General features: G+C 36.7%; 1 protein-coding gene and 1 non-coding gene across 2 annotated transcripts; one reads left to right on the top strand and one right to left on the bottom strand.

Annotated features, from left to right (window-relative positions):
- Positions 1-5,836: 5,836 nt before the first annotated feature.
- LOC146913248 (uncharacterized) lies at positions 5,837-11,340 on the top strand. The gene is made up of 7 exons (XM_085720895.1): positions 5,837-6,080; positions 6,651-6,700; positions 7,669-7,855; positions 8,114-8,546; positions 8,994-9,251; positions 9,822-9,878; positions 10,257-11,340. The coding sequence occupies exons 1-7, from the start codon at positions 5,837-5,839 to the stop codon at positions 11,338-11,340; spliced, it is 2,313 nt and encodes a 770-aa protein (XP_085577021.1).
- LOC146913249 (small nucleolar RNA R71) lies at positions 6,408-6,513 on the bottom strand. Its single transcript, XR_015017232.1, has one exon. It is a non-coding gene; the product is annotated as a small nucleolar RNA R71 (small nucleolar RNA).
- Positions 11,341-16,043: the final 4,703 nt, after the last annotated feature.

Consider the following 16,043-nt stretch of genomic DNA (forward strand, 5'->3'; position numbering starts at 1 on the left):
AAACTCATATGTAGAATTCATATTTTTGAATAAAATTTTGCAGAAAAATTCATAATATTACAAGAATCTCTCTCAAAAAAAATTAGAATTTTTTAACAATACATGATTATAATATGAATTTTTATATTTTTTATGGTTAAAAATTCATATTTAATTTATGTTTGGTTAAAAAATTCTAATTTTTTTTTTTGGAACGGTTTCTACAATATTCTACACATTTCTGTACAATTTCATTAAAAAAAAAATACTAAATTTTACTTTAAAATAAGGACCAAAAGTAGTGATTGGAAATTTTATAGGGACTAAAAGTTGAAGGAAAATTTTGGAGAGACTAAAACGAAAAGTTCGTATATTTATAGGGACTAAAAACATATTTAACACTCTAAATGGAATCTCAATGTAATTTGAACATATGGCACCATAATAAAGTGTTTGTGAAATGGGACAATATACGGTTTGCATCCATGGACACAAAGTAAAGATCATTTCATTTGTCGCTAGTTTGTGAAATGAAATGATTCAAAAGTTTTGATTTGGATGAAATCTCAAGTTTTGGAAGGAAGACTCGGTAATTTTGTTCCCTCAACGCGTTTCCTTCATCTGATTTGGGTGTGACATCAGCATGATGTCATTAACCTTGGTGATGGGCTGTACTAGCTCAAGTTGCTCTTTGCACCTCCTTCTTTCATTCTTTTACTTTTGACACCCTCGATACCTGAAACACAACGAAATACTAGGCAGAAGACATGCAAAACACAATAAACGACCCCAAAATAAATAAAAATTAAACTATTTAGACAATGTATTTTGCATGTTATCATACTTTTAGGAGGAGTGATATCTTTCTTTTTTTTTCGTTGAGAGAGGAGTGATTTTAAACAAGCAAAATGTGATAATTTTTGAGACAAACGTATAAAAATACATATAAAGTAAATGTTACTTTGATTGCTATATTTGAATCATAAAATTTGGAGTTGAAAATGTGTGTTTTGTATGGTATGTACTCGAGTTAAAAGATAAATGATAAATATCAACAAAACATTGTTAAATACAATTTTTATTTTATTAGTTGTTTTTTAATTTTTATTGTATGATCAAAATAATTTTAGTTTTAAAACTTTTTTTTTTAATAAATTTCAGTGAGTCGGGCTTCAAAGGCTGATCAAAATCAGGACATATTTAGTACACCAAAAAAAAAATCAGGACATATTTTAAGACTCAAGAACGCTTACAAAAGTGATATATAATCCACTTCTTATCAACATTTTTGGTCATATTGTTTTATGTGAAAGTGTTATATAATCAGCACAAATCAAACATTGTTTGTTGTTGTAACTGTAAGATAGTAGAAACTAAACCATATTCTCACTCGTTAGTGGCCAGTGGATGGATACCTCCAACAACTTGCTCTATCTTGCAAAATGAAAAATTATCTTAAATTGGTTTGGCATGGATTTTGATTTGTGTCCCATTTTTTTTTCCTTCTTTTCTCATTTAATAATTTTATGGTATGCTTTTCTACATGCAATTTTTTAACATATAAGATTATTGAGAAACTATTGAGCTACTTTGTATGTATGAACATGCATGTTTTGGTCCATGCTTCTGAAAGTAAATTAAGTTTTTACACACACAAAAATGAGATCAAGAGTATTTTTATGCTATTCCGATTTGACTGGGAATTTGACGAAAAATTTATAAGAATTAAGTGTGTATTTAGCACCCTAGTGGTACTAAAGAGTATTTTATAAGTTCAACTACTTTGAACATGATATGAGATTTCTAACGTGTTTGAATCTGTGATTGAATGAGGCCAGACGTGCATTTTTTTTTTGTTACACTATGTAGTTTCTTCTTTTTTATGGTAGAAGTGGACTTAGATGTGCTTTAGTGGTGGATAGAAGTGGATATAGAGGAACTATTGACATAGTGGATGGACGTAGGTCAAGTCGACATTTTTCTAGTGCTTTTTCAAAAGAATTTTTATGGGTATACATTATATTTCCATTATTAATAAGGAAAATACCAACTCAAGAAATTTATGGGCATACATTATATTTCCATTATTAATAACCAACGTTTCTATGTATGCCCCTAAATAAAATTGTAATTCCTATTCTACCCTTCATACGCCTTCTCTCTAGCTTGTGTTAGGGTTTTTATTTTTTTCCCTCTCACACTCTCCCTCATTCTCCTTATCTTCTCTGCTTTTCTTGTATGAGACCCTTCAATCATCATCATCCCTCTCATTCATTCGTGTAACAAACTTGTGTATATATTTAGAGATAAAGATAGATAAAGAAGAGAGTTTGGAGCCATTAAAAAAATATGGAGAAAAATTACCTATCTCACTTCTTGAAAATATATTAAACGCCCTCACTATGTATAATAAACTTAAATTTCAAAGATAATTCCCAGCACAAAGGGATGGGAATATGTAACCGCAAGGCCACCACACATATTAATCAATAGAGAAATGATATTTTTACAACCAATATGTGTGCTACGTCTGTCTTATATGATAAGGGTGTTTCAATAATTATATCATTTCTTTAAATAAGCATTGTCAAGGAAAATAAATTATCAACCAAACACAATTGTTAAAACATTCCTTGGAATTCTTTCAAAAAAAAAAATATTCCTTGGAATAAAATTCATGTGTGATATAATTTTTTTTTGTCCATGTAGTATCGGAGTTTGAATCTTGAGTCTCCGGCTTATTTGTTTTAATGGTGAAATTTTAGTCACAATACTACTTGATTAAAAAAGAATAAATATTTTAAATGTATGTTTTTCTTGTTTCAAAACGTTTTTAGCGACAATACTAACAAAATCGTGGTGCATAGAAGAATAGTATTGCGGATTCAATGAGTTGTACTTATAAGACCGTTTATTTATTTATTTTGTCAAGTAGCATAGTGCTAAAATTTACTTTTTAAATGTGAATAAGTGTGGTGTCCGTGGTTCGAATCCCGACCCTGCATATAACAATGCATTGTCTCTGCCAACTGAGCTATACTCACAAAGACCTTACAAGACCGTTTTAAATGTACATTATTGATAACATTGTGTGATTTGAAAATTTATATATGTTTGGGTTTCTATTTTTGTAAAGAAGTTAATATAGAACGTAATTCTCTCAACAAAAAATTTTATAATAAAAAAGATTATCTCTCTGACTTATCTCAAATGTAATATAGAATAATGTCTTTTGTAGCATGATTACTTAGGCCTAGATAAAGAGCACATTAAAACACAAAACAAATCCTTCTATTGTTACAAAACATAAGTTCATACCACAACATAAGTGCTTCCAATTTTCCTAAATTATTGTAGGTTTGTAGATTGTTGAGTTTACATTGGATCAACATGCTTCCTTTTCATCACACGGTTCATTATTGATACATTATTGATAACATAAGTGCTTCCTTTCCTATATTAACGTGAATTAATTTAAGTGTTGCAACGGTTCATTTTCATCACACGTCGCTCTCTACAGTGAGCGAGTAAGGCGTGTTGCCTACTGTAAGCAAGTGAAAAAGAGAATAAAGGCATTTGAAAATTGTTGTGTACAATACTTCCTACTAACATATGGAAAGTCCTTAAATGCCCCCAGCAGGAGCATTCCGGCAGCAGTTAAATGTTGTTGGTGTCAGCTGTAGTTAACTGCCGCTCATCTGTTATAAAAACGAAACAGACATAGGAGTTTCCAAAACTCCATTGTTGCGGATTGAAGTTCAAGAGGTGCCAAATTTCACAATTGTTGCGGATTCCACTTCAATTACGCTCACAAAATCAAGTTGTTGCGGATTCCAAGTCATTTACGCTCACAAAATCAAGTAAGTTGTTACCATCCTATTACATTGCAATTTTCTGATTGATTTGTTAGTTTTTTTGGTTAAATTGTCACATAAATTGGTTTTGTTGATTTTATGATTAGATGTTAGATTATAGTTGAATATAATATTGTTGTATAATTGTTAAACTTGTTAGGTTAAGGTACTGACTTTATGATAGTTTAGGTTTATGTTAGAATTATTAGAATTGTTGTTAGAATTGTTTAGGTTTAGGTTTGAGTTTTGATGATAACATATACTTTGATCATTTTTTTCTTCTAATATACAAAAACAAATTATAGCATATAAGATGTTGTTGGATGTGTCTTGATGGATATTTTTAAAATATCAAATTTTTTATAATTTTTTCTAATAGTTTATTAAAGAAGTGTCTTGATTTTCAATTGCAAGTTTAATACCATGATGAAAATCATTATGTCTAATTTTCTTGATTTTCAGTGCATGGAAAAAATCGTAACAACTAATGAACATCGCAAGCAAGCATATTAGATGGGAGTTTGTACGATGTAATCACAAATTGAAGGATATTTGTAAATTTGTTATCTAAACCAACAAGATTAACGGTCATTTTTGATGACAGTGCATCAACACTAGTTATTTAGTCATATTTAGGTCTTTATTATAGCATTTAGAGAGTCAACTGCAATGATTTCATGGTGTAATCAAGCTAAAACAGGAACAAGTGCTCAAGAGAAGAAACTTCAAGAAACCAAGGAAAATTGCCCAAGAATGAAGCATCGTGCCACGTTGTTGACGTTCGTGGCACGTTGAAGGAAGCGTGGGACAAAAGATTCAGCACTGGAATTTTCGTGGCACGAAGAAACATGCAACGTGCCACGATGGTTGATTTTGTCTGCTGCCACGTAGGATTAATGAAGCATCGTGCCACGACCAGCCCGTAACGTGGCACGATGATGGGCTTTTCTGAAACCCTAATTTTCTTTCTATAAATATCCAGCTGCTAGCAAGGGTTTTGGGTACTGATTATTATTACGATTTTGAGCATCAAGGACGACAGGAGACCAAGGAACGAGCCCTGAATCTCATACCAACACTCCGTTGGTTAGATTTATGTATGTTTTCTCTTGTTATTTCTTATGATTGTTTAGCTATGAGTAGCTAAACCTTTAGTTTGGTTAAGCCATGATGAAACTTTTGTAATATATGATTTTGTAGTTGAACTCTCTCTATATTCAATGCTATTCAGTTTTTATTCAGAATTACTTGTGTTTATTGCTTTTCATGATTATTGTTTTGTATGACTACTAGCCCTAGCTTCTTGCAATCACATGAATTGATCTTAGGAATTGAATGACTACTAGCCCTAGCTTTTAATCCTGAAATAGTAATTTTGTTTAACTCAACACTAGGAACCTAGAGATAGGAAATTGAGGGTTATGATACATGAATTAACGTTCCAATATTGCTTCCACGGTTATTCAATCACGTTAAGAGATTAATAGGGTTATAACTTAGGAAAGGGCTTTGATGCGAGAGATTGATCAAAGTCACTTAGTTAATTTATCGTAAAAACTGAGTAGTAATTGAGAGTAGAGAGAGGTAGACTTTTTCATATAAAGCAATAGTGGATTCACCGGCTTAACCATTCATCTCGACATAATTTTCTTTCAAACTCTTTCAACTTTAATCAACTCTGATTAAAACAAACTTTTTCTGCCTAGGGCAACCAAATATAAATTTTACACATCCTAACGTATAACGTACTGGTTATAATTGAAACTAACACAGTCCTTGTGGATCGATATTTATTACTACTTCGATAGTTTTTGGTACACTTGCCAGATATCTATCAAGTTTTTGGCGCCGTTGCCGGGGACTGTTGATTTATTTCAACAAGGCAATTACGTTATAATTTAGGATTTCTGCAATTTTATTTTCTGTTTTTAGTTTTATTTTTCTGTTTCAGTATTCATTTGATTACTTTGTATTGTGTAGTGCTACTAAGGTATTTGCTGTTTATGCGAGGTAAAGTGAGCTCCAAAGATCTCGAATTCAATCCGGAAATAGAAAGGACTGCTAGAGCACTCCGGAAAGCTGCCCGGTTGAAAAGGTTGTCTCATTCCGTTCCACCGGGTGTTCGAGAACAAATACCTGAGCCACTCTCACTTGAATCTGAAACATCTGCTTCTCCTCAATCTGCTATCATGGGAGAACCTGCACCAAGACCAAAGCTAGGGGACTACGGGTTAGCAACTCATCGCGGTCAACTGACCCACACTTTTCAACCAGCTAACCCTGTTGCTTTCGACATCAAGACAACTGTCCTCAACGGTTTGAGGGACAAGCAATTCGATGGGACTGAAGCTATGAGTCCTCATGAACACTTGAGCCGCTTTGCTGAAACTTGCGAGTTTTGTGTGCAACCAGCCACCGTGACTGAAGCACAAAAGAAACTAAGGTTGTTCCCTTTCACCTTGACGGGAAGAGCAAAAGATTGGTTGCTAACAATTCCAAACGGGACTGTCCAAACATGGGAAGAGTTAGAGCTGAAGTTCTTGGAGAAATATTTCCCTATGTCTAAATATTGGGAAAAGAAGATGGAGATCTCTAACTTCAAGCAAGGAGAAGGTGAATCATTGTATGATGCTTGGGAGCGATTCAATTTGCTTCTGAAAAGATGCCCTAATCATGAGTTCACCGAGAAACAATACCTCCAAATCTTCACTGAGGGGGTGACACCAAACACTAGAATGTTCTTAGATGCTTCCGCGGGAGGAAGTCTTAAGAGCAAGACTGATCATGAAGTTCAAGCCTTAATTGAAAATATGGCAGGCAATGAATATCGTGCTGAAGCTAAGAAGAAAGAAAGAGGAGTGTTTGGGGTAAGTGAACAAACAACAATCCTAGCTAACCAAGCAGCCATGAACAAACAAATAAAGGCTCTAACTAAGGAGTTTCAAGGGTTTACTTTGGCTCATAAGCAACAACAGGTGGCTGCAATCAAATGTGACTTATGCGGTGAAGAACATCCCAATGGTGAATGTGTTCCAGAAGGATCAAGTGAGGAAGCTAATTTCATGGGAGGTTATCAAAGGCAAAATCAATACTACAACTCAGGTATCACAAGCCTCCAAATCTCAGTTACTCAAATAACAACGCTTTGAACTCTCAGATGCTTAATCCTCCACAACAACAACAACAAAGGAAGCCTTCAGCTCTTGAGGAAACTATGATGAACTTTATGAAGATGACTCAAGGCAACTTTGAAGAGATGAAGAAGAGTCAAGAGGCTGAGAGAAAGAACAATGAAGCCTCCAGGAAGATGCTTGAAACTCAACTTGGGCAATTAGCTAAACAATTGGCTGAACAAAACAAAGGCGGATTCTCAGGTAACACACAAGACAACCCTAAAAATGAGTCTTGCAATGCTATTGAGTTGAGGAGCAAGAAGGTCTTGACACCTCCAGTTCCAAAAGTTCTAAAGAAAGCTGATGAAGTAGTAGTGGAGGAAGAAGAAGAAGGTGAAGTTGAAAAGAATAATGAGGTTGTAGTTGAAAAAGATAATGATCAAGGAGTAGTTGAAAATGAAAGGAAGAAAAAAATAGAGGGAGAAAAAAATGAGAAATTGATTGATGAAGATTCAATCTTGAGGAAGTCTAAGAGTCAAATATTGAAGGATGGAGATCAGCCACAAGTTGTTCCATCATATGGGAAGCTTCCATACCCTCACTTAGCCAAAAAGAAGAAGGAGGAGGAAGGTCAATTCAAGAAGTTCATGGAGCTTTTCTCACAACTTCAGGTGAACATTCCCTTTGGTGAAGCTCTTGATCAAATGCCCATGTATGCTAAGTTCATGAAAGACTTGCTGACTCGAAGAAGGAAACCAAAAGATGATGCAAACATTGCACTTTTAGAAAATTGTAGTGCAATTCTTCAAAAGAAACTTCCACCCAAATTAAAAACTCCAGGTGCTTTCACTATTCCTTGTTCTATTGGACCGGTAGACATTGGTAGAGCGTTGTGTGATTTAGGGGCAAGTATCAACTTGATGCCTCTTTCAATGATGAAGAAGCTTGGATGTGGGGAGCCAAAGCCAACAAGAATGACCATTACTCTAGCTGATCGGTCAATCTCTTACCCTTTTGGTATACTTGAAGATGTGCTAGTTAAGGTCAATGAGCTAGTATTTCCTGCTGATTTTGTAATCCTAGACATGGCTGAAGATGAAGACATGCCACTCATTCTTGGAAGACCTTTCCTTGCAACCGGTCGAGCTTTGATTGATGTTGAAATAGGCCAGCTTATGTTGAGATTCCACAACGAGCAAGTTGTGTTTAATATTTTTGAAGCCATGAAACATCAAGCTGAAAATCCTAAGTGCTGCCGAATTGATGTTGTTGATGAGATAATTGAAGATGATTCTCGTAAGCCTCAACCAACACAACCTTTAGAGAGAACATTAGTTAATTCTATAGAGAATGATGAAGATACTGAAGATATTGAGGTAAAGGATTGTGTCAAGCAACTTGAGGCAAGCAAGCAACAAATGCACCACCCGCCACTTGAAAACATACTTGGTGAAAAATATGGGGGATTGGAAACATTGAACAATGAAAAAGAAAAAAATCCAGAGTTAAAAGAACTCTCTCCACACTTGAAGTATGTCTTTCTTAGTGAGGATTTTTCCAAACCAGCAATCATCAGTAATACATTGACACCTTTAGAGGAAGAGAAACTAATGAGGGTGTTGAAAAGTAATCAAGGCGCATTGGGATGGAGCATTTCTGATCTAAAGGGTATTAGTCCAGCCTATTACTTGTACAAAATACATATGGAGGCTGAATACAAACCTGTGGTTCAACCTCAAAGAAGACTAAACCCAACAATGAAGGAAGTTGTCAAGAAGGAAGTATTAAAATTGCTCGATGCAGGTATGATTTACCCTATTTCTGATAGCTCTTGGGTAAGTCCTGTTCATGTGGTGCCTAAGAAGGGAGGAATGACGGTAGTGGCTAATGAAAAGAATGAATTGATACCCACACGTACCGTCACTGGTTGGAGAATGTGCATAGACTACCGGAGGCTGAATTCTGCAACAAGGAAAGATCACTTTCCATTACCATTCATGGATCAAATGCTAGAGAGATTGGCTGGTCAAGCCTTTTACTGCTTCTTGGATGGGTATTCAGGGTATAATCAGATTGCAGTGGCTCCGGAAGATCAAGAAAAGACTGCTTTTACCTGTCCGTTTGGTATATTTGCTTATAGGAGAATGCCCTTTGGGCTGTGTAATGCGTCGGCGACCTTCCAAAGGCGTATGCTCTCCATCTTCTCTGACATGATAGAGAAGAACATTGAGGTATTCATGGACGACTTTTCTGTGTTTGGTAAGTCTTTCGACCAATGCTTGTTCCACTTAAATGAAGTACTAAAAAGATGCATCGAAACTAACCTTGTTTTAAATTGGGAAAAATGTCATTTTATGGTTACCGAAGGTATAGTTTTGGGACATAAAATAAGTGCTAAAGGCATAGAAGTGGATCAAGCAAAGATAGAGGTTATAGAGAAACTTCCACCACCTGTTAATGTTAAGGGAGTTAGGAGTTTCTTGGGGCATGCCGGTTTCTATCGGCGTTTTATAAAAGATTTTTCAAAAATTTCTAAGCCCCTTTGTAACCTCTTGGTCAAAGAAAATGATTTTGATTTTGATTTTGAGTGTTTAAATGCTTTTTCTTTGATTAAAACCAAGTTGGTGACTGCACCAATAATCATTGCACCCGATTAGGATTTACCTTTTGAACTTATGTGCGATGCAAGTGATTATGCTGTTGGTGCAGTCTTAGGCCAACGAAAGAACAGATTTTTCCATGCAATTTACTATGCAAGCAAGGTTTTAAATGAAAATCAAGTTAACTATTCCACTACTGAAAAGGAGTTGCTTGCAGTAATATTTGCATTGGAGAAATTTCGTTCTTATCTAATAGGCTCCAAAGTCATTATTTTTTCAGATCATGCAGCTCTTAAATATCTCTTGACAAAAGGTGATTCAAAGCCTCGGCTGTTGAGGTGGATCCTATTATTGCAAGAATTTGATCTAGAGATTCGTGACAAGAAAGGAGTGGAGAATGTAGTAGTTGATCACCTTTCAAGGTTGGAAAATGAGGAGGTGACGAAGAAAGAGAAGGCTATCACAGCAGAATTCCCGGATGAAAAGCTGATGGCGATTGAAGAAAGGCCTTGGTTTGCTGACATGGCAAATTTTAAGGCCGGTAATATAATCCCGGATGACATGGAACAGCACCAGAGGAAAAAGTTTTTCAAGGATGCAAACCACTATCTGTGGGATGATCCTTATTTATTTAAGGTAAGTGCTGACGGTTTGATTAGACGTTGTGTTGCAGGTACGGAAGCTAATAGTATCATGTGGCACTGCCATAGCTCAGCTTATGGGGGCCACCATTGTGGAGAAAGAACCGCTGCGAAAATCTTGCAAAGTGGCTTCTGGTGGCCCACTCTCTTCAAGGATTGCCAAGAGTTCGTAAAGAGGTGTGATGAATGCCAAAGAACAGGTAGTATCTCAAAGAGGAATGAAATGCCCCTAACTGGAATCATTGAAGTTGAACCTTTTGATTGTTGGGGCATAGATTTTATGGGACCATTTCCCTCCTCTTACTTTTATCTCCATATACTTGTGTGTGTTGACTATGTTACCAAGTGGGTTGAAGCGATACCATGTGTTGCTAATGATGCTAAAACTGTGGTTAATTTCTTGAAGAAAAATATTTTCACTAGGTTTGGAACCCCTAGAGTTTTGATCAGTGATGGGGGGAAGCACTTTTGCAACAATCTTCTTGAAACTGTGCTTAAAAAGTTTAATATCAAACATAAAGTTGCAACTCCCTATCATCCTCAAACTAGTGGTCAAGCGGAGGTTTCAAACCGTCAGTTGAAACAAATTTTGGAGAAAACTGTAGCGTCTTCTAGGAAAGATTGGTCTAGGAAGTTAGATGACGCTCTTTGGGCATATAGAACTGCGTTTAAAACGCACCTTGGGATGTCCCCTTATCAGTTGGTTTACGGAAAGGCTTGTCATCTCCCGGTTGAATTGGAACATAAAGCTTACTGGGCTATCAAAGCCCTAAATTTTGATCAAACTTTAGCTGGAAAGAAAAGGTTATTAAAACTTAATGAGCTAGAGGAGATGAGATTGCGTGCGTATGAGAACGCCGTGATTTACAAAGAGAGAACTAAGAGGTATCATGACAAGGGGTTGGTGAGGAGAGAATTTTATATTGGACAACTTGTTTTGCTGTTTAATTCCAGGTTGAAGTTATTTCCCGGGAAGTTAAAATCCAAGTGGTCCGGACCATTCGTGATTGTAGATATGTCTCCTTATGGAGCAGTGGAGCTTAGTAAGCCTGGTGAGCAAGAAACTTTCAAGGTAAACGCACAAAGGCTGAAACCATACCTTGGAGGTGAACTCCCAAAGAATAGAGCGAGAGTGGTGTTGAATGATCCTTAGGGGTCATCATAAGTCAAGCTAGTGACGGTAAAGAAGCGCTGGATGGGAGGCAACCCATCGGATTTAAATCCACTCAGGTATTGTTTTTATTTATTTATTTATTGCATTTTCATAAAACAAAAACAGCAAAAATATTTTTAGAAAGTTGAAAAGAATTTTTTTGTGAAAACCTAGATCATCGTGGCACGATGGTTCTTCATCGTGGCACGTTTTGAGAGTTGCTCCAACATTGTTCGCCACCGGAAATTTCGTGGCACGAACACTCTCAGAACGTGGCACGTTTGCTGGAAGAACTAAGAACGTGGCACGAAGGCTCTATGATCGTGGCACGACGCTACCCAGAACGATGATCGTGCCACGCTTTTCTGCATCGTGGCACGTGAGTGGGAAGTTTTAAATTTTTTAGACCGTTACAAATAGCTTCGTGGCACGATCTCCTTGTAACGTGGCACGATGGTCCTTATTATATATATACCTAGTTCACAAACTTCTCATCATTTCCATTTCCCCTACCAAAACTCTGCCAAATTTTCGTCTCACTCATCTTCAACCTCAAAAATTCGTCCTTTAACCTCAAATTTATCATCTCCATCACCCCTACAAACAACCTAACCCACACAATAACCAACCCATTAATCTTTAACTTCAAATTCAACTAAACCCTTTTCTCATTAACCCCCACCCCTAACCCCAAATCTTCATCTTCCTCTATCCCAACACATCCAAATCATCTAATCTAACTCCACAAATGGCCTCAGCATCCAACAAACGTTCTAGATCAACCCGCAACACCAGATCAACCCAACCCACACCGGAACCCACATATGAGAAATTTGAGGATGACGTACATTCTGAGCGTTTTGAAAAGATTAAGAGTTTCAAGTTTACTGGCGAACGTAGGTTTGATTTCATCAATCTCCAGAGATACCCCCAATTTGAAACAACCATAAGAACTCTTGGGTGGTAGAAGCTTAACAACATGGTGACCAAAGAGAGCAATCGTACCATCGCTCTCGAATTTTTTGCTAATGCTTTTGGAAATGAAGATCATATGGCTTTTGTTCGTGGGAAGCAGGTTGATTATAGCCCTAGAGCCATCAATGCATTTCTAGGGCTAAGGCCACCAAGGGAGTGTCATGTGGAGTTTAGGAGGCAGAGGAGCACAAACAATTTTCCTTCTGATGATGTGCTTCAGCAGATATTGCAAGAAATTGGTGAAGCAGGGACTGATTATGTGAGGTCTAGGGCAACTGGACTTCCCACTAGAATGGATGTTGTGGATCTTAAGCCACAATACAAGGCTTGGGCTTCCTTCATTCATTCCACCGTGGAGAGTGTTTCTGCTACATTCGAGTTACCTATGGAGCGGCTGTACATTTTGGAGGCCATAATCTTCGGCTATGGGATCAATGTTGGGCGATTGATCCACCGGAGTATCCAGCAGATGGCAGATTGCGGGACTTCGGTGCATTTGGGACATGTATGTTTAATTAATGCCTTGTGTAAGGAAGAAGGTGTCCCGGAAGAACTTGGGGACATCATGCTAAAGTCAAAGGGAGACATTGATGATACCGCTATGGTGAAGTTTGAGAAGAAGAAGGGTCATGAGGGACCACCGGTTCAGAGAGAGCGTGGAGGATCATCTCAGGCACAACCCATGCAGGAGGATGCACCTCAATACCCACCACTACACCCGATGATGCTGGACTACTTAGGAGGTATGGCTTGCTGGGCTCAGGATACATCATCACAGCTGTATGTGGACGGTCCTTACTTTGGAGCAGAGCTTTCTCTTGCTGCTGACCAGCACCGTCAGAGGTCGCTGCAGAGCAATGCTTTTGACCGTTTTGGCACTGAAGCCAACATGGAGGACTATATTATGGAGCAGAGGAGACGTGCTGGTGAGAGAGAGGGTCGTCTTAAATCCGATTTTGCTCATGGGAAGGCAGCTAGTGATCAGAGCGTAAATGAGTTTTATGCTGGTTTGCAGGGTGATCCAGAGGCCACTGATGACGATGAGCAGTGATGGACTTGAGTCCAATTTTATTTTTCAGCTTTCTATCTTTGTTTCGTTTATTTTGATGTAATTTTCATTCCGTTGGAACATTTTGTTGGTTTGCACTTTGTTTAACTTTAATTTCCCCCCGTTTGTAATGCTTTCCTTTGTTTATTATTAACGAATCTGTTTGTTTGTGGAAATTTATCAGTCTCATAACAGTGCTATACCAATGATATGCCAAAGAGTTCAAGGAGGATGATGCCTAATTGTTTCAGAGGGAAGTGTTCGGCAAAGGAAATAGGTAGCCATAACTCCCAGATATCTAAACTTGTAAGGTCCATAGCCAAATTTTTATTTTTCCAATTTTACATATATGAATGTTCCATGCAACTGCTGTTTCTAGAACTTGCGATATTTCTCTATTTGTTAATTGGTCTTGTTTTGTACACACTAAGGCAAAGTGCTTGGTACCTTGAGCCTTTTTGAGCCTACCTTGATTTATGCATTATTTATCCTTTGTAAAGCCAATTTGAGCCATTAGGTATAGATCATTTTTGTTCGGTGACGAGACATGTTACAAACCTAGAAGGCCCTAGGAATGAAGGTCCCACTTATTTGTTGAAGTAAGCTCTTTAGGTCATGTAAATGTTCAAGTTTGGGATTGCTTTTGGAATTAGCAACTTACTAAGTTTGGGGTGGGGGTACTAGAGAACTAAGAGAAGAGAAATGATTCAATTTTATATGTTATCTCTTGAAAATAAAGCAAAAAGCACTTGAAATGGTGCGGAAAAAAAATGATGAATGAAAAGAAAAGAATCTTGTGTATGAGACCAACAATGTTTATATGTCTCAGAAAAAAATAATAAGTTCTCTAGTACTCTTTGTGTTAAATTTGAAAGGAAGGATTGGTTTTTTGTGATGTTACCAAAGATATCCAAGTAGTATGAGCTTAACTTCATTGTTTTATAACACTACTTCCTAAATATATCCACCTTTCACCTAAGCCCCGTTATAACCCTGAAAGACCTTGACAGTGTGTACTTGACTCTGACTTTGATTGACAGTTTAGAAATTTTTCAAGCTTATGGTAATACAACAGACCTGCATGATGATTGTGACCCTATTCAAACAATTGCGTGGAGTTGTGGATTTGGAGGTATGAGCTAGGCATCCGGTACATCACTACACCGGAAAGGAGTGAACTTTTTAAGCATATCATTGGTTGGTAAGTTGTTATCTCACTGCGATTTTTCCATTTGCAAATTGATTCCTTGAGGACAAGGAATGGTTTAAGTTTGGGGTTGTGATGACAGTGCATCAACACTAGTTATTTAGTCATATTTAGGTCTTTATTATAGCATTTAGAGAGTCAACTGCAATGATTTCATGGTGTAATCAAGCTAAAACAGGAACAAGTGCTCAAGAGAAGAAACTTCAAGAAACCAAGGAAAATTGCCCAAGAATGAAGCATCGTGCCACGTTGGTGACGTTCGTGGCACGTTGAAGGAAGCGTGGGACAAAGGATTCAGCACTGGAATTTTCGTGGCACGAAGAAACATGCAACGTGCCACGATGGTTGATTTTGTCTGCTGCCACGTAGGATTAATGAAGCATCGTGCCACGACCAGCCCGTAACGTGGCACGATGATGGGCTTTTCTGAAACCCTAATTTTCTTTCTATAAATATCCAGCTGCTAGCAAGGGTTTTGGGTACTGATTATTATTACGATTTTGAGCATCAAGGACGACAGGAGACCAAGGAACGAGCCCTGAATCTCATACCAACACTCTGTTGGTTAGATTTATGTATGTTTTCTCTTGTTATTTCTTATGATTGTTTAGCTATGAGTAGCTAAACCTTTAGTTTGGTTAAGCCATGATGAAACTTTTGTAATATATGATTTTGTAGTTGAACTCTCTCTATATTCAATGCTATTCAGTTTTTATTCAGAATTACTTGTGTTTATTGCTTTTCATGATTATTGTTTTGTATGACTACTAGCCCTAGCTTCTTGCAATCACATGAATTGATCTTAGGAATTGAATGACTACTAGCCCTAGCTTTTAATCCTGAAATAGTAATTTTGTTTAACTCAACACTAGGAACCTAGAGATAGGAAATTGAGGGTTATGATACATGAATTAACGTTCCAATATTGCTTCTGCGGTTATTCAATCACGTTAAGAGATTAATAGGGTTATAACTTAGGAAAGGGCTTTGATGCGAGAGATTGATCAAAGTCACTTAGTTAATTTATCGTAAAAACTGAGTAGTAATTGAGAGTAGAGAGAGGTAGACTTTTTCATATAAAGCAATAGTGGATTCACCGGCTTAACCATTCATCTTGACATAATTTTCTTTCAAACTCTTTCAACTTTAATCAACTCTGATTAAAACAAACTTTTTCTGCCTAGGGCAACCAAATATAAATTTTACACATCCTAACGTATAACGTACTGGTTATAATTGAAACTAACACAGTCCTTGTGGATCGATATTTATTACTACTTCGATAGTTTTTGGTACACTTGCCAGATATCTATCAATTTTTATGAAATATTGTTTCATTGTTTATAAGCATTGCACTATTATTTTACATTTTATCGTATAATTTATTCAATATTCACTATTATTATGAGTAATAAAATTCATAAGAAGTTAAATTAAATTATGTATACACTTTTGGCATTGTATAAACTCGAT

The sequence above is a fragment of the Medicago sativa genome, chromosome 6 (genome assembly GCF_051527215.1).
Source record: "Medicago sativa cultivar Bolivia chromosome 6, Bolivia_mono, whole genome shotgun sequence".
NCBI lineage: Eukaryota > Viridiplantae > Streptophyta > Magnoliopsida > Fabales > Fabaceae > Medicago > Medicago sativa.